Source organism: Acomys russatus, chromosome 1 (genome assembly GCF_903995435.1).
Source record: "Acomys russatus chromosome 1, mAcoRus1.1, whole genome shotgun sequence".
In the NCBI taxonomy this organism is placed as follows: domain Eukaryota; kingdom Metazoa; phylum Chordata; class Mammalia; order Rodentia; family Muridae; genus Acomys; species Acomys russatus.
Genome location: NC_067137.1, coordinates 68,791,143 through 68,819,025, shown reverse-complemented (window position 1 = coordinate 68,819,025; position 27,883 = coordinate 68,791,143). Strand labels below are relative to the sequence as shown.

General features: G+C 39.2%; 1 protein-coding gene across 1 annotated transcript in view; it reads right to left on the bottom strand.

Annotated features, from left to right (window-relative positions):
* The window catches only part of Ttc6 (tetratricopeptide repeat domain 6), a 168,268-nt gene that overhangs the window by 98,911 nt on the left and 41,474 nt on the right, over positions 1-27,883 (bottom strand). The window contains exons 2-5 of the mRNA XM_051146503.1: positions 21,344-21,436; positions 18,208-18,411; positions 13,503-13,633; positions 9,528-9,719 (exon numbers count right to left, since the gene is read on the bottom strand). Of these exons, the coding sequence (XP_051002460.1) occupies positions 9,528-9,719; positions 13,503-13,633; positions 18,208-18,411; positions 21,344-21,436 (620 nt within the window). The remainder of the gene's footprint in view (positions 1-9,527; positions 9,720-13,502; positions 13,634-18,207; positions 18,412-21,343; positions 21,437-27,883) is intronic.

The following is a 27,883-nucleotide window of genomic DNA, read 5'->3' as shown; positions in this document are numbered from 1 at the left end:
AGAATGAGTGTTCAGGACAAAGCATAAAGAGAACAGAGAGGCACAGGTGCATGAGGCAATGAGATACAATAAAAACCCCACCAAGATTCAAGGGCCACCTGAGTCTGAATCCTAGCTTTTACCAGCTATGTACATATGAACCAGCTTCCTAAATGCCATGGTGCAGTTTCTTCATTTGGAAAATAAAATATTTTATATACTGCATACTTGTTACTACAGACAACTCTCTTCATCTCCATTGCATAATTTCCTATTTTCCTACCAAATATCACTAACTTACTTAAAGGAGTTGGATGAAATCTCCCAAGTATAAGCATTCTTCATACAGCTCATTTGTAAGTCATATAATGTAGAGATAATAATGCTAAGATAATTAAACATCTCTCTCAACACACTACACTTCATGTCTCTTCAAAGGAGTAGTAGCTTTCAAATTAGTGAAGTGTCATTCTTATAAAATATATGCAATATATGTGTTCACGGAGAAGCCTATAACAACTGTTATGATATATATAATCCAATGGAAAAGATCATTTTTAATATAGTCTCAACAATCACTGAGGGGAAAATGTTAAGTTTTCAGATCCTGTTTCCTTTTTCCCCAATATTTCAGTATTCTGAATAAGGGGACTATAAACCTTTAGCTCTGATTATTCTACTTAAAATCTCACAGTAGGATTTTAGTACTTCCAAACTGAACAATGTACTGTCAAAGAAACCTGATCTGTATTATTTTGGGTAGCCAGAAAAGTCCTTTCTTCAGTCTTCCTTCAAATGTGAGCACACAGAAAAATACAATAGTAGTTCTGTTATGAGAACCTAGAAAAAAGAAATAAAGTCAAGGAGCCAAATGAATAACGTCAAGGGGAAACAAAAATATCTTTGAAAGATTCATTATGGTCTACAGGGGATGAAACGGGTAATCAAATGAAGCCATACACTTCCCTTAAGTGACTAAGACAAATCCTCCTGTGACTGCTGAAGTGCGGATTGTGATGTTTAAACATCGTACCTCAAAACACGAAAGCACTGATGAGCAGAAGTTTGAGAGATTAATATAAGCAAACAAGAGATATACATGAAGAATACAAAATTAGGATCCAGTCTATAGCTACTTGGTGTTTATAAAGAAAAGCATAAGATAAATACAATGTAAACATTAGTCAAACAAAATAGGAAAATCCTCAATTGAAGAGATATAGTAGCATTTCAGGAGGGCTTTGTACGAACAAGGAAAAGTTCATTATAAAGCAGTCCACCCCCAAATGTTATGCTGGTGAAATATAAACTCCTATAAGAATCTGGGAGGGGAGTAGTAAATTACATGCCAATAAAACCACAGGCTGGATTCAAGTTCTTATCTCATATTAAAAGTAAGTAACAGGAACAAGTGGGATGTTAGATACTGATTGTCAACTTACTAGCATCTAGAATCACCTAGGAGACAAACTTCCAGGATGCCAGTGAGAGTTTCTAGACTGGGCTAATTGGGGTGGAAAGAACCATCCTAAATGTGGGTGATGTGCAGTGATATACAAAGCGCCATGAAGAGCATCGCTATGCACTCACCTGAATAATTAATACTCATCAGCATGCAGATGCCATTTCAAGCCATGGACCTTGAGAAGCTCACTTTGAGAGTATAAGCAGATGTGAAAAGAGGCCACAGTTTAAGCCCTGGACACTCACATCAAGAGGGAGGAGACAAGAATGGAGACAGGGACTGGAAAGATGGCTAGCGAGTTCTTACAAAGTTCCCAAGGTCAGTTTCCAGCACTCCAAGAAGATCCAACACTTCTGGCTTCTGCACATACCTGCATTCATGTGAGCACATGCACACATACAGAGAGAGAGAGAGAGAGAGAGAGAGAGAGAGAGAGAGAGAGAGAGAGAGAGAGGACAGAGAGAGAGACAGAGAGAGAGACAGAGAGGCAGAGAGAGAGAGGTGTGTGGTGTATGTGTGTGTGTGTGTGTGTGTGTGTGTGCACGTATGAATAAACACACACAAATGAAAATAAGATTTTAAACGTCAGGTGATAGGGGCATGCCAGAGAAGCAGACAAAGAGCTCGGTGTGGATTCCCAGGAGCAATGGAAACCAGCTTCGCAGAAAAGTAACCACTTGTTCTAAGTGCCACTGCAAAATGAAGACACGAATAATGTTTCTGAAGATATTTGGTTGGTTGGTTGATTGGTTGTTTTCTTGTGATTTGTTGTTTCTGAAGATTTTGTTTTTATTGATGCACATGTATTTCTGTCTGTATCTATATGGCACATGTGTTCAGGTGTCTGCAGAGGCTAGACAAAGGTGTCTGCTTTTCTGCAGTTAAAGTTACAGATGGTTGTCAGCCACCAGAAGTGGGTGCTGGGAACCAAACATGGTTTCTCTGGAAGAGCAGGGGATAGAAGTGTATATGGGACAGCTTGGAGTAAGAGAAGGAAAGAGGGAAATTATATAATTATATTATAATTCTAAAAAATTTAAGTGAATTCTTAAAGCTGGGAATGGTGGCCTGCCCTTAAATACTAGGGAGGTAGACACAGGTATATCGCTGGGGCTCACTGGCCAGCCAGACCAGTCTACTCATTGAGTTCCAAGTCAATAACTGTGTCAAAAAAGATGGTAGATGGTGTATGAGGAAGGATGTCTAAGAATTTCCTCTGGTATCTACATATATGTGCACATGCATGCCCCCTATATAGGCACATATATGCCCCCACACATGCAGTTGCACATAGATGCATAGACACACTAAGAACTCATAGTCACATGCAGAGAAGGAAATAAAAATTAACATGCAATTATCATTTCTGAATGGCAAGATTTTATACAATTATTTTCCTTGTTTAATGTTCTTTTATATTTTATGTAGTCATTAAAATATTAATTTTTAACAAATTATAAAAATAGGCATTTAACTATAACCCTTTAGCCTTTTGTTAGTGCTACTGTTTTGATGAGTGATACTAATGATCTATCTACAGAAATTACCAATAATTTGTGATCTGAAGCCAAGTTAGTTAAAGGTTCTGAAATTCATGCCCTAAGCATCTCTCTGCATCAGGAAACTGGCAACGGGGACAATTGGTTGAGGTCAGCCAATGTTTGCAGGGCAGCGCTTCTGCTACCATCTCTTTTTGGACTCATGTAAGCCAACAAAATAGTTTTGCATCAACAAACCAGTGAAATAGAGCAAGTGTCCAGAAACAGACTCAAAATCACGGACCCTAAAATATAAAGGCAGTGCCATGGCTTGGCTAGCATCGATGTGCTCTGCAAGAATAACGTGCTAAGAGCTTGGTCTTCCTTGTGGTGATGCTAGGAGAAAGTGAAGAGTCCATCTTCAGCCTCAAACTAACTGCATTTGGAATCACCCGGGAGACATTCCTTGACAAGCCTGAGGGGAGAAATCTATCCTGAATGTGGATCCAAGGGCTGGGATCCCAGAATGAATAAAATGAACACGAGAGAAAGAGAGCTAAGCCCAGCCATGCACCTCCTTGCCTCCCAGATGTCAGGACCCCCAGGTAAATGTTGCCACCTCCTTGAAGTCTGCCATGTTTTTCTTAACCAGGGCACACTGCATGTCCTCAAACCATGATCCAAAACAATTACTTCCTTCTTTGGGTTTTCATTTCAACTCTTGTCACAGCAATGGACAAAGGTAACAATATAAAGGTGGAGGCAGACACGATCAGGGCTTCCTTTCCTACCCCGGGATCTCTCACGCCCATGTTCCTGCCTTTTGTGATTCTATTTTTTGCCAGTCCATCCTGAGAGCTGAGCAGAAGCTGGCATAATTTCCTTTAATCTCCCCTATTGAGCACCAAATAAGCCTTTTGTGAGTGCCCATTCTCAGGTATCTTGTAGAGTAACAGCGAAAAAGCTAACTCAGTTGTAATTCCAAATCAGTGAGAAAAGAAGAGGTTATTTAAATGATTACAGAATAAATTATAGATGGGTGGGGTAATTTTTCTCAGGAAAGGTAGTATAAAGCATTTAAATGTAAGTGTAAAAATCTCTTTTATGTTAATGACACCAAGGCTAAAACACTTAAAGAAAGGTGTGCTAGAGATCAGGGTGTGGACTCCTGCCTTGAGTCTCAACACTCAGTAGGCTGAGGTAGAAAGATCATAATGAATTGGAGGCTACCCCAGCTACACAGTAAGTTCCAAGCTAGCCTGAACTACTGTACATGGCCCTGTACTGACCCCCATTCCACAGAAGTTTTACTGTATACAAATCAAAACTTCTGTATTCCATAAAACACCATAGACATAATTGAAGAGTCAAGTTTTTTAAAATGCCTTCAGTATATGTGGAAAGCATAAAACAACCATTTACAAGTCAAAAAGGATAATAACAACTCCAAGACAGCGAGGTTACAATTTTCAAAAGGAGAACTGATTAGCTATAAAACACATAGAAAATGTTCAACCTTACCAAATGTAGGTTTTAAAACAACAAAAGATGTTTGGTTTTTAAATTTTTTATTTTATTTTCTAAGAATGGGCTTTTTGCCTGCATGCGTGTTTGTGCACCACTTGCATGCCTGGTGTCCGAAGAAGCCTGAAGGTACCACAGCTCCTGCAACTGGAGATACAGACAATTGAACTGCCATGTGGATGCTGGGATCTGAACCCTGATCCTCCAGAGATGCAATCAGTGCTCTTAATTGCTGAGCCACCTCTCTAGCCCAAAAGATTGTTTTTAGGTAAATGACATAAACAATAGTGATTTCCTAGCATGCAATAGGCCCTGGGTTAAATCCCCATACATATATACATGTGTGTGTGTATATATATATACATATAATGTATAATATGTCTGTGCATATACATATATATACACATATGTATATGTGTGCAGACATACATATCCACATATTCAATATATATGTGTGCACACATATATATGCATAAGGATTGAACTGTGTGTGTGTCTGTGTGTGTGTATATGTGTGTGTGCGCGCACACTTCCAAGTGAGTATCTTATCTGTGTGGTTGTTTGTTTCCTCACCAGATGATGTGAGGGGTGCCAGTTTACAAAAATCAAGCTACACTTAAAAGGATGGCAAGAGATTGAACAGTGCCATGAGTTTTCATAAATACCACCAGAACTTGGTATATTAGAGAATATATTAAACAAATTTACTGTTCACACATAATCTAGCGTGGGTGACACTATAGAATGTCATTTGTTATTTCAGTACATGTATTGACAAGCAATGTCTCAACAGCTGCATACTAACCTACTAAAAAATGCAAACGTCTCAATGGTTTCAATGATTTTTCTCCTGCTTCACAGGCTCAATTCAGGAAGATTGCTACAACTTTGAAATTGGCCTGGAGTATATCTAAAGTTTTAGGCCAGCCTGGATTTCATAGAGATGGATCGCCTCTAAAAGAACAGCAAAAGTCCATACCAAAGCTGAGAGGCATAACTCAGAGGGAGAACAGTCACCCAGCATGCACAAGGCCCTAGGTTTAAACCACAGCACTCAAATGTAGCAAGTCCACACTAGGACAGCTAAGTAAATGTCGATAAATATCTCCACAAAATGCAAAATTCATCTTAAAGTAGAAGATTCAGTGTGAAATATTTAACCGTTTTTAAAATATATTTTATTAATTTATTCATATTATATATAAATTGTTATCCCATTCCTCCTTCCCTCCCATTTTCCCCTTACTCCCTTCCCCTATGATTGTGACTGAGGGGACCTCTTTCCCTTGTATATGCTCATAGGGTATCAAGTCTCTTCTTGGTAGCCTGCTATCCCTCCTCTGAGTGCCACCAGGTCACCCCATCCAAAGGACATGGTCAAATATGGGACACCAGAGTTCGTGTGAAAGTCAGAACCCACTCTCCACTCAACTGTGAAGAATTTCCTGTCCTTTGGGTAGATCTGGGTAGGGGTTCAAAGTTTACTGCATGCATTGTCCTTGGCTGGTGCCATAGTTTGAGCAGGACCCCTGGGCCCAGATCTGCCCATCATAATGTTCTTCTTGTAGGTTTCTAGGACCCTCTGGATTCTTCTATTTCCCCATTCACCCATGCTTCTCTCACCTACAGTCCCAATAGGATATCCTCCCCTCTGTCCCACTTTCCTGGTAAGTGAAGACATTCTTGGGACATGCCCCTTGGGCTAGTGTCCAGATATAAGTGAGTATATACCATTTGACTCTTTCTGCTTCTGGGTTAACTCACTCATTATGATTATTTTTTAGTTCAGTCCATTTGTCCACAAATTTTGGGGATTCCTTGTTTTTAAGAGCTGAGTAGTATTTCATAGTGTAAATGTACCACAATTTCTTTATCCATTCTTCTACTGAGGGACACTTAGGCTGTTTCCAGGTTCTGGCTATTATGAATAAGACTGCTATGAACATGGTTGAACAAATCTTCTTGATGTGTGGTGGAGCATCTTCTGGGTATATTCCAAGAAGTGACAGCCTACAGACTGGGAAAAGATCTTCACCAACCCTACATCTGACAAAGGTCTAATATCCAAAATATATAAAGAACTCAAGAAATTAAACACCACCAAACCAAATAACCCCATTGAGAAATGGAGCTCAGAACTAAACAAGAATTCTCAACAGAATATTGAATGGCTGAGAAACACTTAAAGAAATGCTCAACCTCCTTAGTCATCAGGGAAATGCAAATCAAAACAACTCTGAGATTCCATCTTACACCTATCAGAATGGCAAAGATCAAAAATTCAAGTGACACCACATGCTGGCGAGGATGTGGAGAGAGAGGAACACTCCTTCATTGCTGGTGGGAATGCAAACTAGTACAACCACTTTGGAAATCTATCTGGTGCTATATCAAAAAATTGGGAATAGGGCTTTTGCAAGACCCAGCTATTCCACTCCTTGGAATATTTAACAGTTTTATACATGTACATTTGACTAGTACCTTGGCTATTTTTGAACAAACATTAGTGCATATCCTGTTAAAATATTCTTGGTATTTTCCAGAAATAACAATTGCTATTGTAGAATTAGCAAAGCACTAAGGCTTCTTAACTAGACATATAATGATTGAGAGTTCAGTGCTCTTACTACAGCAAAAGCAAATCCACTAGGTGAGAGGATTTGTGCTTACAGCCACCTTTCCTCAGAATTCTTATTAGAGCAGGAAAGATTACACATTTCCCTCAACTTGTAGGCTCCGCAGACAGACATGTTTTGAAATGGTAAAGCTATGTTTAGTAAGATAATTCTCAAGATACGGATGCTAGAGAATTAAATATTCAGTTTTTAAGTTAACTTCTTATTTGGTACTTAGGAACAAATTGCCAGGAATTGCAGTATCAAACAGAGCATTTACTTACTCTCTTGGAAAAAGAAAAACTTAGAATTGGAAAGAAAGCAGCATTTTTAACACTGAATAATACAAGCTGTAAGTACTCAAAAGGATGCTTGGCCTCTGGAGTATGCATGGAAATGCCTGGAAACTATAGAGTTTGGTTGTGTAGCTCAGTGGCACAGAACTTGCCTGGCATGCTCCAGGTCTGAGTTCCGTCTTCAGGACTAAAGGAAAAAGAAAGTAGAGTCTCGCACCTACTAGATTCTACACAGTCTTATTTTACACTGATGGAATCTCGTGCCTACTAGATTCTACACAGTCATTATTTTGTACTCCCAGATTTAGGCTATTATTGTTCATTAGAGATGATGAAACAATTCCTAAATTTCCAAACCCCACACATTGATTTTCAAAAAGTTATCGCTGACTTGACAAAACTAAGAGGCTTCAGATCTATGTTGTGTTGGCATATGCATCCTGAAAATACATTATGTTTCGATAAGAATTAAGTATGATGTTGGCGCTTTTGTAAACAGCTCAAGCATAGGGAATGACCATTTTACAGATACAGTTCCATCTCACTGTCAAAGCAGGGAACCACAACAAAACCTAATCCACGCAAATGCCTTTTAACTGTTACGTCTTCGGTTGCCTTTCTAAATACTTTCTTATCCATAATGATTCTGGACAGATATAAACATTGGTTATAAATGTTCTTTCTCTGCATACAGACATATATATGAATTTAGCTCTCTGTGACTGGGACCATGGAAATGATTGTAGTTAATAATAAAGTTAGACTTCTAAAAAAAAAAAAAAGAATTAAGTATTATACTGGTTTGGATTCTTTCTTTCAAGGAGTCAAATTAAAATTCATTCTGGTTGCTGAAAACCAGGAAAAAATGGATGACTTGTAAACTGTGAAAGAATGCATACAGTGCTCCAACTTATACTAAAAGTTAATCTGAGGAAAGGGTTCAGAATGCACAATGCAAAGAGTAAAGTAATGTGTGAATACAGTGAGATGTGATCTTTTACATTCTTACTCTTGTATGTCTGGAATAAACTTAATTCTGAAAAGGACTAGATTTAATTTAATATTTAATTTTTTATTATTCTTAATGTGGGTAATGGAGTTTTTCTGAGTCCTCCCTAATCTTTTTAAAGGTAGGAGACTAGAGCAAGTGCTGCTGGTGGACAGGAGACACTGACTCCATGGAGGTGAAAACGCACACTCTGAGTATGAGGAGGGTAGGATGAGAAACTATTTTTCTTTATATTTATGAGTATAGGAATGCAGATACACAGCATATCTAGAGTGTTAAATTTTAATCAGGAGGGGTGATTATGACAAAAAAGTCAAATATATATATAAAACATGGGCAAAAGGATGGGAAAATGTTTGAGGATAAAACTGAGTTAGGCAATCCTGGATTCCATTCACTAGTCAGAGATAACTTTGGCAAGTAACTTGATATCATGAAGCCTAAATTTCTTGATGAATAAAATGGAAATCCTGACTTCTCCCTTAACAGTAGAAAATTCTAAATAGAAAACATATGCAAAAGCAGGCACCACTGTGCTCAGAATGTTGATGCTACTGTGCAAACATCAGCTCTCTGCCCCTTTGCTCTTCTGAGGACACTGTGGATCAAACACTGTTCGCAGAACAATGTGTGGATTCCAGAGGAAGGGAAACACACAGAGACCTGGAGTGGACTCCAAAACCTTGGCTTCTATACACTGTCTAGGACCAAAGAATGATAGTGGACTCTGGCTCAAACACCCTCTCCAGCTCTCCTCCCCAAACTGAGCTTCTTTTAACAGCATAAAATGAGATAAACTGCTTAACTTTCATGAGTCTCAGTTTCCACATTTGTATCCCAGAGTTGCCATAAAGTTAAAAAATGAAATAATCTATGTAATACTCTTATAGAACTGAGTTGATGGCTCAAATTTCCTTATGAAAAGTTACTGCTATGGATGACTGTGACTCTCAATGTTCATGTGCTGAAAACTTATTTTCCAAAGAAACCATTGTAAAGGCTATACCATAAGGGCTCTGCCATTGATGAAGCCTCTCTCTCTCTCTCTCTCTCTCTCTCTCTCTCTCTCTCTCTCTCTCTCTCTCTCTCTCTCTCTCTCATTTTCTCCATGTCTTTGAATATTTTTGATAGTATAAAACAAAATAACCAGAAAACTCTTACCTATCTCTCTGTTCATCTATACAGCAATCACCTAAAATAGATGACCCCAACACTCCAAGCATGGCCTTGTGACCTTTCTTGTCAGAAGTGTGACACACTCGAGAAGCCAGGTGCAGATCCACAGGCAACTCCACAGCTGGGACTTTGGTGCACAGGTCATGAAGATGAGGAATGGGATGAGCTTGTGGAATTCTGTAACGGGAAGTAAAGTGAGTATCTTTCATCATTTTATGGGTGTTAGGTAAGAAATAGACTGACCCTGAAAGTTCAGTTCAGGCTCTAAAAAGAACAGTGAAGTACAGAGATCAGACACTAAACTATAATGATGGTTTATCATAAATTTAATATTGTAGCGTTGGGAAATTCCCAGAGCTTCACACCAAGCAACATGTCTTACACACACCACACAATAACTGGGTCTAAAGCAAAATCCTCATTCCTCCAATGGTCTCTCCTCTCTTGAATTCTGTAACTCAGTCTCAGGTTTCTTCCTCTGCTGAAGAAACAATATAACAATACCCATACTACGGAGACTTAGCAGTGAAGCACTATGTCTTTGGGTATCACACCCCTTCCCTTTCCTTAAATGAGCCTCTCTCCAAAGGAGCAAAGAAGTCATCCAATCAACCTTTTGAAGCACCTAATGTGTGCCAGGCTGTGTGCTGGGTGCTTTCTAACTCTCATTCTAACCCTCATAGTAATTCTGTAGTGAGAGATCACCCTTTCTTTGGAACAGGCCTAGTTTGGCTAGGTCCCCGAATCAGCAGCTGCTGGGTGGGATCCAAGCACATCTCATTACCAGCACACTTCAGACATCGTCCTCCTCAAAGACAAGGCTTTATCAGGCGAGCTGGGCACTCTGCTGTCTTTTCCCACCTGCAATCCATCCTCGCTCCTTCACTCAGCACAGTGCCTCTGCTGCTCTCTCCACCTGACTAGCTGCTCTCAAGTTTAAAGGCATCTAGCATCTTGCCTGACTTTTAGAACGCAAGAGTGTGGTTCTGGGGTTGGACTGCCTGCATTTAAATACTTTTAAAATTCTCATTTGCCCATAAGTCTTGGCTTTAAAAAAGTAAGTGCATTTAGAACAGCCTCTCACATAGCAGATGTCAACTGTTTCAGCTTGAAGGACAAGACACAAAGACAGAGTGCTGTGTGCCCTTCTGATCATGTCTAAACATCCTTCAGACAACGCCTTGATGACAGATGCTTCTGCAGAGTTTTTTCCCCTTCATTTTCTGCCTTATTCTCTACCCGTTTGATTTTGAGGTGTGGGGGTTGTATTTTATGTGGTTTTTCCCAAGCGTTGTATTGGTCTTGTGTTTTGGGGGTTGTTTGCTTGTTCGTTTTGTCTTGTCTTATTTTGATCCTTTTCCCAGTGGTCAAGTGCTGCTCTGTATACTGGTCCATGTCTCTAGAAAACCTCAACTAGTAGCATAATATAGAGAATATACATTTTGGAATTGTCTGGGACAGTATCAGAATCCTAGTTCTTGAGCTTGCAAATTATATTGTCAACTTTTCTAAACATCTTTAGAAAAGGAATGGATAAAATGAATATACACAGACTATAGAATTACTCATTTTATTTTTATTGTTACTGAAATTCATTATGTAGCATTTATCCATTTGCTAGGTATACTACATGCATATTCAGCCACACACACAAAAGTCTATGACCTTTCCTGAATAGCATAGATCAGCAGGGACAAGGCATAACACTTGTGAACAGTGCAAGGAAGAAAAAGAAGTAAATCTAAAACCAGTGAAAGGTCTGAGACAAGAACTCTAACTGGGAGAGTGAAAAGCAGTGTCCAGGAGTGCAGGGCTTTCGGTTCTCCCTTACTGTAAAATGGAGAGAAGGGGGAAGTTAGAGATGGGGAGAAAGGAAGCAGGGAAAGTAACAAAAATGTAAGCTCCCATGTCAAGTTCACTGGAACTGCCACCCTGCTTATGACAGGTCTTGGCTAGTAGAGTATGCTTCAGATCACACTACTGATTTTTTATATATATATATATATATATATATATATATATATATATATATATATATATATATATATATCAGATTAGCAACTGAATCTCTCTTGGTATACTGAACTAAACAGCAATAAGTGAGTCCCCAGGGCAATCACTTACTTTGAGGGCTAGCACTGGCGAGAAAAGATGGGTTGGTTAAAAACAAAGAACCGGTATATTAAAACCTTTTGGCAATATTTTTCCAATATTCTCCTTTACAAAGTAACCACTTTACATGTCGTTTTTTCCTTCCCCTGCACTTCAGTCTAGTTTCTCTATAATGGAAATTTCTAAAAATCAGCTTTCATGGATTAAAATAGCAAATAGATATCAGTAAGATCTACAAATATTTTTGGCATTCTCAAGAAAGCCCATGTGTTTTTACAGCACACTCTCTTTAAGCAGGACTATTTGTCATTCTTTGAAACACTAAGACATAAAAAAGAAAAGACCCTGACTCTGTGTGTGGCCACACTACTTTGCTTAATGCACTAAATGCAAGGATTTTTAGGGGCAAAAAAAAAAAAAGAAAAAGAAAATCAAGAAGTTTCTGCTTCATTGGTAATCTGACAGTAACTATTTATTGAAGGTAAAATACTTGTTGCCTGCTGTCAATGTTTGTTTTAATACATAATCTTGCTAACTAAATGAGCTTAAAGCAATGCAGATAAGCAATGGCATGCACAGGGTCACTTAGATGCCAATTGCACTGTTTCATCAGCTTTGGAATTCTGCACTCATGAATCTACTCCCAGCTACTAAATTGTGAGCGATGTCCATTTACAAAGTTTAAGGCAGCAGTTAAAGAAAATAAAACAGGTTGTCTTCCACTTTCAGACCATCCCAGTTTCCAAAGCAACAACAGCAGCCAGTAATTAAAGTTTCTTTAAACATCTATAAAGAGGTGAGTGGAGGACAATCTAGAATAAAGCAGCCCATATTTTTAAAAGTGGGGAAATGAAGAGAAAACCAGTTCCAACAAGGTTGAGTGGCAAAAGGTAAACTATAATCTGCATTGACACTATTCAAACGCAAGTATAATAAAGAAACACTGTTAAATGGTATTTTTGTAGACCATTTGTCTCATTTTGTTTTGTGCAATTTTTGTCCTATTGGTCTTTTGATCATACCTTTTGGTTTTATAGTGTGTGTGTGTGTGTGTGTGTGTGTGTGTGTGTGTGTGTGTTTCTTGCTTTTCATTTTGTGGTTCTGTTCATTTGTGTTTTAAAGAGAGGAAGAAAGAATATAAATTTATGTGTACAGGGAGGTGAGGAGGATCAAAGAGCCAACTCGGGAGAGGGGAAAACATGACCAAATATATTGTATGAAATTTTTTCTCAATAATAATAAAAGAAGTGTCATTAAAAGTCCAGCCTTTAATGGACAGTACAGAGAAACCTAAATTATTAAGCTGATTAGCACAGCACCATTTTAGTTGGGTTTTTATTTTATTATAGTAAGATTAAACAATATAATAAAATCATTTAATCAAACTGTGAGCAAAGCAACATCTCCAGCATGTTGTCTCTTTTCTCCAGGACACAGAAAGCGTGGAGGGAAGCCTGCCCATCCCCCATAGAAAACCTACCACCAACTCTTCCTTTGAGACGTTTCCACTTAGATCCTTCCATGAGACAATGAGACATTTTTTCCCTTAAAAAATGTACTTTTACATATCAAGCTACCAGATGACTAGTCTTTGGATAATAAAATGTGTAAAGTGGTTGGGGAGACAGCTCAGCTATTAACAGCACTTGCTGCCCCTGAGGAGGACTAGATTCCAGCACCCACACCACCTCTAACTCCAGTTCCAAGAGTTCCAATGCCCTCTTCTGGCCTCTCCAGATACCAGGCACATGTTTGGTGTCCATACATGTATGCAAACCAACACTCATACATATAAAATAAAAATAAATATTTTAAAATAAACAAAATATACAAATTTAAGGAAGTTACTTTTTCTCTAGTTTTTTATCCTCCTGAGATCTTACAGACTTTGTTGGTATCGAGGGCTTAACGACTGGGCTACTTCTCCAGGTTCGTACAACTTCTCTTCCTCTGATTTGCAAGAATTCTGGAGATCTCCCCTTTAAGAACATATAAAGCATGCTATTAAATAAAGTTGGACTACGGACAGTTCGACCTTTCTCACATATTTAATACTATGTCATATTTATACTTCCAATTTCCATGTGTATATAAGAATACAAATACTAAAGGTAAGTTACTGTTTCTAAACCATTCCTAATTTTATGTACATATATTGATGAAAATAAAAAATGTCAGTATCTTGTTTACATTTTTTTAGTCTATTGCCTTAAATTGTTAAAGAAAAAACACAATATGAACCCTGGGTCTCAAGACACACTAAGCAAACATTCTATCATTAAGCTTTGCCCCAACCCAATCTACTCTTTTTTTTTCCTGCATGTATGCATATGTATATTCATGTGTGGTTTTGTGTGCATGCGGGGGTCCAAGGCTGGTGCTGAGAGCATCCTCCATCACTTTCCTCTTCACTCATTGGGGTACAGTCTCTTGGTTGAAGCTACAGCTCATCATTTCAGTTAGTCTTGCTAGCAAGATTGCTCCAGGGATCCCATATTCTTCTTCTGAGGCTGAAATTCACTGAACCATCAACCATGGAGCCTAGGTCCTCCACAAATATGTTACAGTTGCATAGCTGGGTGTTCTTGTGGGACTCCTAACAATGGGATCAGCGGCTGTCTCTGGTGCTTTTATCTGTTTCAGGGACCCTTTCCTCCTACTGGGTTGCCTCATTCAGCTTCAATATGATGGAAAGTGCCTAGTCTTACTGAAACTTGATGTGCCGTGGTTGGCTTGTACCCATGGGAGGCCTGCCCTTTTCTGAAGAGAAATGGAGGAGTGAGTTGGGGGTGGGGCAGAAGGGAAGCAGGAGAAGGAAGTGAGGGAAGAAGAGGGAGGAGAGAGGAGATGGCTCTTGAGATATAAAAAGAAAGAATGAAACAAAGAACAGATACATATACACAGCATCCACCCAGGATGTATGTGAGTTACGGGGATTACAGCCTGAGCCATCTCCCCTCCTACTCTTCTTGATGGATGTTTTCTTCCTCCCTCATCTTGATTTGGTGTTTTAATAGAACCTGAGCTTAGTTTCTGAAAGTTTGGCAAGACTCTCAGCTAAAAGGTGCTTTAATGCTTTACAGTATAATTTTGAGTGATGTTTACAAGCTGTACATTTTATATTTCTATTGCTGGGCAAACCAAAGTACATTCTGCTCACAAACAGTTGCCTGTTAATGTTATATGTTGAAAATTTTGTTTTTCCATATTTCCTAGAAATTTTTTTAAGTATATTGTTGCAATAATTCACATACAGTTTTCTTCTTGGGTTGCTCTGTGCTTTTGTTTTGAAACCGTTTTTAAAAATAATTTGTTTTTATTTTGTGTACATTGGTGTTTTGACTGCATGTACATCTATGTGAGGTGTCAGATGCCCTGGAACAGCAGTTGTAGACAGGTGTGAGTTGCTATGTAGGTGGTGGGAATTGAACCTGAGTCCTCTGGAAGATCAGCCAGTGCTCTTAACTGCTGAACTGAGCTCATCTCTCTGGCCTGTGAGGCTAGATTTGATGGAGGAAGCAGGGAGGCTTTCCCAGCAAAGGCAGGTGTAGTTGGATAAGTCGGAGATGGCTTGGTAAAGGGAGGTTACTACAGTTAGCTGCAGGATTTGGACTTAATTCAGTAAAGCTTCTTAGATGAGGAATTAGCAAATCATGCAAGCAGAGCATTCCGTTCTCACCTCTACAGCATCTCTACAAGTTTTGGTCATCTGCTTGAACAAGGTCAGGAACAGTAGACATGGATACACAGACAGTCAGCCATTTTCTCTGCCAAACACTTGCACTTACTCATGTTTCTGTTTTGTTTCTTTATTACTGAGTCTAACAACTGTCATCTACCAGTCTAAATTCAGACCTCAGAAACCATTAGAGTACAACCTAGCTCCCTTTCATATGGCAGACAGTCAAATACTTGAATCTGTTTACTACCTTGGACCAGCTTCCCCTCACGTGAACATCTCTGTCCCCTTCAACTCTACCTTACACGGGCTGGTTTTGAGGGGGTGTGTTTTGTTGTCCCTTCTTCAGTTTAATTTGTCAGGGACCCGGCTGTGGCTGGATACTCGGATATGAACACAATGTTTGACATTGTCATATGATCCAATCAACCAAGTGAAAGATGATCCTCCTATGGCACCCATCACCCAACATAAGCTGCAATTGTATTTGCGTTCCCTATGACAAAACAACATGATAATTTAATGCCCTGAGGTTGCTCATATTTGCTACTAAATCTGATCTCATACTTGGTTGGTAGACCCAAAGGCAAAACGTAGCATAGCTTTTGGCCTATTAAATTTTATCTGAGCTCTAAGCAACCAAATTTTACATGTTATCTGCAAATCCAATCAGTCAGCCTTCCATATTTCCATCGATGTTATTGAGGATATGCTAAACTGGACACAATCCTGTATCACTCCACTAGAGACTTTTGCAGACCAAATCATGTACAATAAGAATATGTAACTTCCGACAATCCATCCAGTGGTTCTAACACCATCTCACCTGCAACACCTCTCAGGAGGCATTTATGTGTGGATTGCTACAATTCAGACCACAGTAAGCAATAATTGCTTATTGTCCTAAGCCTTCTGTGTGTCACACACCAAATGTTATCTATATAGCATCTCGCAGTAGCAAAGTGTCCCTGCCACTCTCCTTGCTTAACAACACAGGCATAGCCTGGGAATTACGCCAAGCGCACTGTGTCTACTAATGGGGAGAAAGAAACTGTGCCTATGAAAAATCTGAGCCCAGAAGCCTTGAGACACTCCGAGCAACATGCCTACCACTTTTATAATAGTCCTTCTAATAAAATTCTAAGAGAAGTAATATGGTGGGTCCTCCGTGTTTGTCTATAGAGAACCTGTGCTACAAAAAGTGTTACCTCTTCCTGTTACAAGGCGGGTTGAGGCACAATGTTTCTAATCATTCTAATGCCTCCTACAAGGCCAGGACAGCACAGAGATTGCAGAAATCAAAACCTGGACCCTTGGAGCCTACAGTTGTTTTGCAGTTGCCTGTCTTCTGCATTCCAAAGCAGGTTCTGTCTTTGTTGCTCAACAGTGACAAGCAGCAGGGGCAGCACTCTGCTACTCAAACAGCGCAGCAGCAGCAGCAGCAGCAGCAGCAGCAGGTGAAAGGCACCTACTTGAGCCAACCTGCTCAGATACCAGAGTTAACTTTTTTTTTTTTTAACTCTTAAAATCCCTCACAAATCTCAGGAGTCAATGGTTTTGTAAAAACCCAATTCTTCTTTCTAAACTAAAGATCACTTTCCTTGTCAGGTATGACTTCAGTGGCTTCCGTCTCTCTGTCATATATCTGTTTACTTAAAAACCTCAGTCTTCTTTTCAATAAGCTGAGGCAGCTCTGCTTTCTTCTGTCATTACACTATTCATCCATGATGACAGGGTGGTCCCCCAACACATACAACCGCTGCACCAAAATAACATGAAAATCACCTTTTTTGTTCTTAACACTACAAGGGCCTCAATGCCTGCATCTCAACCCACTTGGAATAACTTTCAAGAGCCACATGCCACTTTCGTAGTCATTTGTGACATGCCCTTTAGCTTTCATGTGTTTTTAGAACTCTGGAGGCAAAGAATCAGTCACAGTAGTGCATGTGGATGTAAAGAATCTCAAACTTTCTTCCATGTACGATCTTTCTTATTTTACAGGCTTGTTACAATTTCTCTTCTAAAAAGCTAACCAGTTCTATGACTGTTGTATCAGGCATTTCTTCACCAGGTTGCTGTCACATCTCTGCATTTTTTTCCTCTGCTGTTGGTAATGACTTAGCTCAGAACACTAGTGACTCTTAATCTTGCAAAGAACTTCTCGGAGGAGAGTGGCCAACAAGGCAGGGACTGTGCAGACTCTGTTTGCAGCTGGTGTTCTCCCGGCAAGTGGCTGAGCAGCCAGTGTCCTGCCTCGTTCTTTTATCTAGATGTATTTATTAGTTACATCAGAAAGTCACCTCATCTCCCTGTCTTGTGTTAGCCTACTGGAGTATACACTGTTCCTCATTTCTAACCATTGACACTACAAATAAAGCATGTGGCCCATATATAGGGTTAAAGTTCATGGATCACAACTGACATGGAGAAGATACAAACAAACAAGAATAAAATTTTGGCAAACATTTGCACAGCAGGAAAGAACTCCAGAGTTCAAATAAATCTAAACATGGGCAAATGGATGAGCATTGCCGGGCTCACCCAGGCCTGCTTCCTGTCCGGTGTTACCTACAAGATTTGTGGCCAGAGTGTAAAGAGCCCAGGTGCCCTCTTACCTTAAAAATCTCTCTTTCCTTCCAAGAAATGCAAAAAAAAAAAAAAAAAAAAAAAAAAAAAAAAAATCACAAAATCTCTTTCTGCACTTCTGATGCCCCTTGTAAGGCCAAACACCTCATCACCACCACCACCACCACCACCCCCACATACACCATACCTTGATCTTTGCCTGAGAACTTCTTGACATTTGCACATCCCCGATTCTGGCAATTCTAAGTGCTCCCAACACTAACAGTGGTGTTTTGCTTCGCTTACTTGTAATGATAACTGCCTGGTTGTTTTTACATCACTTGCAGGCATGCCCGTTTCCGCAGGTTTGTTCCAGTCCTCTTGTGGCATGATCTCTAGCTGTTCCTGGGATTTGGATGCTAAGTTCTCTTCCTCTGCATCCAGAATATCCTCATGATCCATTTGGAAGATGCTTGATGCAGTCTCGGGGAGCTCTTCATAGATACTTTGCTGCAGAAGAATAAAAGCACAAAAGGCTCATCCTGTTGGTCCTTCCAAGGTCTACTTTCCATTCTGCATGTCCTATCCACCAACAGAATGGATAGTAAGTGCACGACTGAGAGTCAGCTCATCTGGTAAGGATTTTTTTCTGCAAATTTCAAAAGAAAAGTTTAAATTGATTTAATAAAAATAAAATCTGAAAGCCAGCAAATTATTTCTCCCTGGCCTATGTCACCAAATTCTAAGGGAAAAAAACAATTCATGAATATATTTCACTAGTCAATTTTATTTTAAAAGATTATTTGGGATTATGGACCACTGGGAGTTAAAAACCTAAAAACCTTGCTGTCTCAAATGATGAAACTGATCTGACTTAAATAAAAGTCTGAATTACAAAGAGTGGCTTTACAGTACAATTATACCATTTTGTTCTTTGATATAATCAAGGATACCATGCTGTGCCAGATACTACACTGTTTCTTTGCTACACAAGAAGGAATAGCTGGATCAAGAGCTTATGAAATAATGTAGCACCAACCCTGGGCTCACATTTTTATATAGTGACTGACTGGTGAGGTTACAGATAATTAATAGTATTTTCTTTTTATTTTTTTGTTTTTTTTTTTATTAATTTATTCTTGTTACATTTCAATGTTTATCCCATCCCTTGCATCCTCCCATTCCTCCCCCCCCCCATTTTCCCATTATTCCCCTCCCCTATGACTGTTCCTGAGGGGGATTACGTCCCCCTATATATTCTCATAGGGTATCAAGTCTCTTCTTGGCTACTTGCTGTCCTTCCTAGTATTTTCAACTTGATGGCACTGAGTCTAAGTCCTGAATCAGTTGTGCAGAGCTTTGATCCTGATTGAGTTCCTTATATTATTTTCCCTTTTCATGAAATGGTAAAGTAAATACATTGAGGATTACATGCTATGCACTCTGCTTTCACACTGTCCACGTGTGATCAACCATTGTGTTTTGTGTTCCATGGCTTTGGGTATTGCCAACCATTTCCTTTGTATTGTGTTTCTCTGCTCCTGGCTTATCCCATGTGGTCTCACGGGGTTCAAGTTTGGAGGCTGAACGGATGGAAGCACCACCTACCCAAACTGAAAATAGAGGAAGAGCAGCTCAAAGGAGGGTGGTGACAACCCCCCAGCTACCGTCCTCCATGCTTCAGAAGTCTGTCCAGCCTGCCTGTCCTCCAAGCCCCTCCTAATCTGCCCCTCTTGAGGCTGCCTCCATTCCAGCATGTTAGCACGCAGCATTACAGCTGCCTCGGCAACCGCCATTGTGCTCCTAAGTGCTTGCATATGAGCATGGCCTCCTCTATTGAAGAAGCACAGATCCCATGAAGTAGAAGCTGTCTGTAGCCCCACTCTCTATGGATAAGGGAACTGAGGCTTTGACAAGTTGGTTAATTTGGCTAAGGTCATACTTGAAGCAGCAAAACTTTCCTCAAACCTACACAATCTGACTCTAAGCACTCCCAATTTTTCTTTCACCTGATGTAAATTAACGGTTCTGGAAATGTGGCTCACTGATTTATGACAACATTTGGGGCCTACAATGTCAAGTTACTTTAATCACATTAAACTGTTGTTATTCACCTTTCCCGCCACTGTGTTGGAATTTGCACAGATGATGGAAAACAGTGGTGATTAAAACGATGATCACTGCTTCTCAAATGCTTAGCACATGAGATCACACATCATCCAAGGTGAAAAATGAGCTCAAGAAAGATCCAAGGATGTAACTAAGGCAGGCCATGTGCATGCAAAGGTGCCTAACTTAAGGTTTCTATTGCTATGATGACACAGCATAACCAAAACACAAGTTGGGAAGCAGAGGGTTTATTCAACTTATACTTACCCGGCACTGTTCATCACCAAAGAAAGTCAGGGAAGGAACCCAAGCAGGGCTGGATCCTGGAGGCAGGAGCAAAGACCATGAAGGATGCTGCTTACTGGCTTGCTTACCCTGGATTGCTAAGCCTGCTTCCTTATAGAATCCAAGACCACCAACCCAGGGATGGCACCACCCACAACGGGCTGGACCCTCCCCATTGATCACTAAACTGAGAAAACACCCCACAGCTGGATCTAGTGGAGGTCTTTCCTCAACTGAGGACTCTAGAGATGTGTCAAGTTGACACAAATCCAGCTAGTAAAAAGGAGTCCAAAGACACAGTCTAACCAAAAGCCATCCCTAAGTCTTAGCAGGTCTACCACTTGTAGTACCCTCATTGCTTACAGGTTCCAGGGTTCCATGAACACAAAGGCTCTGTACAATATATGTTTTCTGAATGTTATACTAAATGAAATATATATATATGTATATATATGCATATATGGGTCATATTTTTAAAACTCTCAAGTAAAGCAACCTGTCATTATGTCTTCTTATATAAATGTGGATTTACTTCTAATTCATTTACTTTTACTTTGTATCAACTTTTACTTTAAGTGGAGACACTTCCCATATTGTTCTCTGAACATTATCAGAGATGTTCGAGATTGCTTCAAATACCAGAGTCATTTTGCCAGCGGTAGACAAAAAAGAAGCTTTGCTTCTGGACCCTTGCTACCCACTGTCCTGACTGCTTTCAGCAATTCTTCTAGCTAGCCGTATATTGAAAGGAGGATTACTTAGAGGTTAATAACTTTTCATTGTATCTGAAGCTACCTTCTGTATTCAAGCACTTATAAGTCAAGAGAGCCCTTAATAACCTTTCTCCCTGAAAAGGGTGTTGGGCTTTACTCAAAAAAATGGTTTCTGAGAACTGAGGGAGCCAGACACCCATGAGGCTTTGGCTTAGATGCCCAAAGACACTTCAAAATAAGTTCGAGGGACCTGTTTTTAACCCTCTGTGAACAGTCAATAGGCAACACACTGTTACTTCAGTTCAGGGAAAGAAGTTTTTAGTGGAGATTTTTACCGTGATTGGCCGTTCCTTAATACTTTTCTGAAACAGTTTTTCTCCTTCCACCTGAGATGGTTTGAAGTACATTTGTTCCACCAAAGTAATATCCTTAAGAAAAAAAGAAACAGAGTAATGTCAACTTCTAAATCCAATGAAATGTGTTATCTAGTATAGCAGAGTGTTAATCAATTCAAACAGTAAATTAGAAATGCATAAGAGAAATATAAAGCACTCAGTAACATTCGATAAATGAGGAAAACATTTTAAAAACATGAAAATATTTTTGTGTGTCTGGGCATGGTGAAAGATGCATTTAATCCTGGCACTCAGAAAGCATAGGCAGGCAGATTTCTGAGTTAGAGGCCAAACTGGTCTACATAGTAAGTCCCAGGCCATACATGGTGATATAGTGAGACCCTATTACACACACACACACACACACACACACACACACACACACGAAAGTTAATTTTCTATTTGGTGGACTTTCAAATTGTTGGCTTTTATAAATAGATCGTTAACTTTAATAATACAACTATGTATTATTATATCAGCTACATTGCCATTGGATCAAGTACTGTAAAGCATTACACAAGAAACTTCAATCAAATCTAAGATTCAAGCCAAGCAAAAGCAAAAAGGAATATGAATACATTTTAACCACCACTGACTGTCATTGTCCATGTCACCTTTACCATTACTAATGCTGATTACAATGACCACCATTCTACTTAGCTGTGACCATAAGAGGACATTACAGTGATGGACAATAAACCAAGAATCAAGAGACCCTGGTTCTGTGTAATCTGTAAATCTCCATACCTGACATCACCAGGAAAACTAGTTTGTTCACTTTTATTTTTATCACCCAGGCACCCAACTGTATGGCTTTTAAGTCCCTTTTGTCCTCTAGTCTTTTTAGTAATGTCAGTAGCAAACTCTAAAATCATCAAACACAAAACATTCAGGAAATCATGACACCATGAAAAGACAAAACTTATGAATGATAGAAGTAGAGGAAGAAGAACCCTAGTCAAAGGAACAGGAAATATATTTTTTAAAAGTCATAGATGAAAAATTTCCCAGTCTAAATAAACAGGTACCTATGAAGGTACAAGAATCGTGTAGCACATGAAATAAACTGGATCAGAAAAGAAACTCTCCAGGACACATAATAATCAAAACACAGAGTATTAAAAAAATCAACAATAACAAAAGGATATTAAAAGCTAGAGGAGAAAAAAAACCAAGTCACATATAAAGACAGACCCAAAAGAATAACATCCAACTTTTAAAGGGAGAGTTTGAAAGACCAAAAAAATCCTGTAAAGATGTTCTGCAATCTACAATCTATAAGAAACAAAAATGACATCCCAGACTACTATACCCAGAAAACTATCGATCACAATCAACCAAGGAAAAATTCCATTAAATGTTTAACCAATTTCTATCTACCAATACAGCCCTAAAGCAGACACTAAAAAGAAAGATTTCAGTCTAAAGAGGTCAATCAGACCTGAGAAGACACAATAAATAACTAATTTGAGAATAATAAATAAAAAGGGAGGAACCTACACCATAACAAAAAAAAAAACAGGACTCAATAAACAGCATTAATTGACAATTATTAATGGTTTCAATTACCCTATTAAAAGACACAGAATAACAGACTGGATTAGAAAAGAGAATCCTTCCTTCTGCTACATTCAAGGAGCACTCCTCACTATCAAGAATAGATATCGCCTCTGGGGAAACAATAGATAAAGGTATTGCAAGCAAATGTACCTAAGAAAGCAGTGAGATGTAGCAATTTTTATATCTGACAAATTTGAATTCAAACTAAAACTAGTCAGAAGAGACATGAAAGGACACGACATACTCTTCAAAGGAAAAACAACCCACCAAGAAGATGTCGAAATTGCAGTTTCTCGGGAAGCTGAAAATATATCCACTTCAAGATCTCACTATACCACTCTTGGGCATATACCCAAAAGATTCTATGTCCTATATAGGGATCCTTGCCCATGCATGTACATCACTGCTTCATTCATAATAGCTATTAATTGGAAATAGCCTAGATGTCCATCAGTTGGTTAGTGGGAAATATAAATGTGGTATATTCACACAATGTGGAGTATCATTCAGCTATTAAGAAAAATAAAATTATGAAATTCATGGTATGTGGATAGTACTAGAAAAAAATCATCCTGAATGAGGTAATACAGACCCAACAAGAAAAATATTGTATGTTTTCTCTTATATGCAGATGTTAGCATTAAAGTTTTCAAAACATTTGTTATAATCTGAATAACCACAGAAGTTAGGTAGCCAGAAAGGGACTAAGGACAAGAGAGATTCTCTCAAGGAAGGGGAAATAGAATACAGTGTTATGAAGCTTGGTAGTGGTGGTACACACCTTTAATCTCAAGGCCAGCCTGGTCTACAGAGTAAGTTCCAGGACATCCGGAGGTCCACAGAGAAACCATGTCTTGGAAAATATAAGTAGAAAATAAAAAACAAACAAACAAACAAAAGAAAATAGTATTATCGAGAGACAAAGAGGAAAGAAACTAGAATAAGAAGATGGCATATGGAGAGGACTTGGGAGAGCAGGTTGAAGGAGGGAATGAGGGAGAGAGAAAACTAACACTTATAGGCCTTTTGGGAAACCATAAGGAAACCTACTATTGTGGAATCTTCCTAAAATCTGTACCTATATTAAAGGAATCTAAATGGAGTCACCAAATAATAGAGGCATGATGTCCCAACTAGACATTGTATGCCACCAAGTAAAGCCCCAGTGCCAGGAAGGGGTATCATCTGGTTGAGTCCTTGGCTAAAGGACTCCAAACATCAAGGCTACTGCCAGGTTAGTGGTTGCTATCCACAACCTGAAAGAAAGGCCCTATTACTGAAGACAACACTTACTTATGTCACCAAACAGAGAAGTCAAGCTAGTGTTCACGGTGCATGAAGGTATTTTGAACACTACAAAAAGAGAAAAGTGATCATCAGTATCACCCAGATGCAAACCCTGTCACCTACAACAGTAAACTGTCTGCAAGATATATTGGTGCAATAATGGCACAAATATTATGGGAGAAACCAACCACTTTTTGATTGGATTTATGGCGCGCTCCATGAGATCGAACCCATCCTGACAGTGCTAATGTGGCCACAAACCCGAGACAAGATAGGCCATATGCCTATGAGAAAACCTACCACTATTATTCTGCCAAAGGAGCACAGCAGTAAGATGACACCTAATGACGTACTGCTATACCAGTGCCTTACATGACCCATAGCAGAGAAGCTTCTTCCTGTAGTAGATAGGAATTAACATAGAGACTCACAATTAGACAATGTAGAGGGTTAGAGACTTTGGAGAACTCTGCCCTAAATGGGATTTATTCTTCAAGCCTCTATGTAGAAGAGGAGGAAGAAAGATTTTAAGATGCAGAGGTGATGGATTACCCCACAGAAACAGTGTCATCCAGACACAATAGAACAAATACACCATTGAAATTACTGAGACTGTGGCAGCATGCACATGACTGGCAAGGGCTTAGGCCAGACAGTTTCCGAGCACTAAGAAAGAGAAGTTGACATTGGGTCCCGCCCCTAACCAAGAAGTTAATGGAAATTGATACCCAATAGGAAAGGGAAAGGCAGATTTTCCAAAAGAGTTTCATTGAGCCTATCAAGCATACTTCAGGCCACATACCCAGGGTAATGCTCAGAGAGCACAATGGCATTTTAATGGGCTTTTTGTTTCACTTTGTTTTGCATGTTCTTGTCTTATTGGTCTTTTAATTGTTTTGATTTTTGTTTTTGTGGGATTTTGTGTGTGGGAGTATGTCTTTTTTGCCTTTTTGTTTTTGTTTGTTTGTTTGTTTGTTTAAAGAAGGAAAGAGAAAAAGAATCTAAAGTTGGATGGGTAGGAAGGTGGGAAATTAGAAGAGGGAAAACATGATCAATGAATAAATAAAAGATGTCTACTTAAAGGGGGGGTGTAAAATACAATGTGAAATACCACAGCTCCAGAACGGGTGTTCTAGCTATATAGAAGTACGCGAAATATGTAGGCTTTATGTATGGTTAACCTGACTGTGGTTTTTGGTCTCAAGCTCTTTATAGCAAATTCTTTTGTTTGTTTGTTTGTTTGTTTGTTTGTTGTTTGTTTACTTTACATCCCAATTGTAACCCCCTCCTTCATACCTCCTGGTCCCAGCCTTCACCTAGTTCTCAGAAAGGGGAAGTCCACCTCCCCTACCGTCTGACCTCAGCCTATCAAGTCTCATTTGGACTGCCTTTATCCTCTTCCTCTGTGGCCTGGCAAGGCCTCACCCAGCAGAGGGAAGTAATTGATGAGTGGGCACCAGAGTCCATGTTAGAAGTAGCCCTTACTCCACATAGTATGGGAACCACAAGGAAACTGTCCTTCCTATCTACTAAGTCTGAGCAGAGGATCTAGGTCCTCACCATGCATGGTCCTTAGTTGGTGCATCAGTCTCTACAGCAATGCCCCCCCCACCGGATTTGTTGGTCCCATTGGTCTCCTTGTAGAGCTCCTGTCCCCTCCAGGTCCTTTGAAATCCATAAGACTCCCTGTGCTCCATCCCAAAATTTGGCTGTGAATCTCACCAACTGCTTTGATACCCTGCTGGGTGGAATCTTTCAGAGAACCTCTATGGTAGGCTTACCTCCTGTTCCTTCTCTTCAGCTGCTTCCGGTGTCTATTCTATTTGCCCTTCTGAATGAGAATTAAGCATCTTCCCTAGGGGCTTCCTTGTTATTTAGCTTCTTTGAGTCTGTGTATTGTAGTGGGGTTATCATATATTATGTGGCTAATATCTACTTATAACTGAGTATATACGATGCTTGTCTTTCTGGGTCTGGGTTACCTCACTCAGAATGATCGTTTCTAGTTCCATCTGTTTGCCTCCAAATTTCAAGATTTCCTTGGTTTTGACAGCTGAATAGTATTCAATTGTGTAAATGTACCACAGTTTATCCATTTTTTTTGGTTGAGGCACATCTAGGTTGTTTCCAGATTCTATTACGAATAAAGCTGCTATGAACATAATTGAGCAAAAGTCCTTGTTGTACGGTGGAGCGTCTTTTGGGTATATGCCCAGGAGTGTCATAGCTGGGTCTTGAGAGAACACTATTCCCAATTTTCTGAGAAAGCACCAGACTGATTTCCAAAGTGGTTGTACAGGTTTGCACTCCCACCAGCAATGAAGGAGTGTTCCCCTTTCTCCATATTCTCGCCAGCATGTGCTGTCACTTGAGCTTTTGATCTTAGCCATTCTGATAGGTGTAAGGTAGAATCTCAGAGTCATTTTGATTTGCATTTCCCTGATGACTAGGGATATTGAACATTTCTTTAAGTGTTTCTTGACCAATCAATATTCTTTTGTTGAGAACTCTCTGTTTAGTACTGTACCATTTTTAATTGGATTATTTGGTTTCTTGATCTCTTTATATATTTTGGATATTAGCCCTCTGTCAGATGTAGAGTTGTTGAAGACTCTTTTCCCAGTCCCAGAAGGTTGTCCTGTTCTGTTGACAGCGTCCTTTGCCTTACAGAAGCTTTTCAGTTTCATAAGGTTCCATTTATTAGTTGTTGATCTTAGAGCCTGAGTTATTGGTGTTCTGTTCAGGAAGTTGTCTCCTGTGCCAAAGAGCTCAAGGCTGCTCCCCACTTTTTCTTCTAACAGATTTAGTGTGTCTGGTTTTATGTTGAGATCTTTAATCCACTGGACATTAGTTTTGTGCAGGGTGATAAATAAGGATTATTTGTGTTTTTCTACACATAAACATCCAGTTAAACCAGCACCATTTGTTGCAGATGCTATCTTTTTTCCATCGTTGGGTTTTGGCTTCTTTGTCAAAAAAAAAAAAAAAAAAAAAAAAAAAATCAAGTGTCCATTGGTGTATGGGTTGATTTCTGGGTCTTCAAATCAATTCCACTGATGCACCAGTCTATTTCTATGCCAGTACCACGCAGTTTTTATTATTGTTTTTATTATTGTACAGCTTGATATCAGGGATGGCGATACCCCCAGAAGATCTTTTATTGTATAGGATTATCTTAACTATTTGGGTTTTTTGTTTTCTCATATGAAATTGAGAATTGTTCTTTCAAGGTTGTGTTGGCATTTTGATGGAAGTTGCACTGAATCTGTAGATTGCTTTTGGTAAGATGGCCATTTTTAGTAAGTTAATCCTACCCATCCATGAGCATGGAAGATCTTTCCATCTTAATTCAAACAATGTTGCTAATAGAAAGATGCCAGGTGTCAATAACATATATAATATATTGAATGGTCATATTTACTTGATTTATACAGAATAGGTAAATCAGTAGATACAGTGAGGGGCAGCAGGAGGATGAGTGAAGATGGAAAAAATAGGGACTGACTAATGATACAAAATGTCTTTTGGGGTGATGAAATTGTTTAGAAACTGCATAAATATGACAGTCAATCAACATTTTATTTCTTAACCCCTAGATCTTTTGTAGTTTCTAATATATTAATAATCATTGTA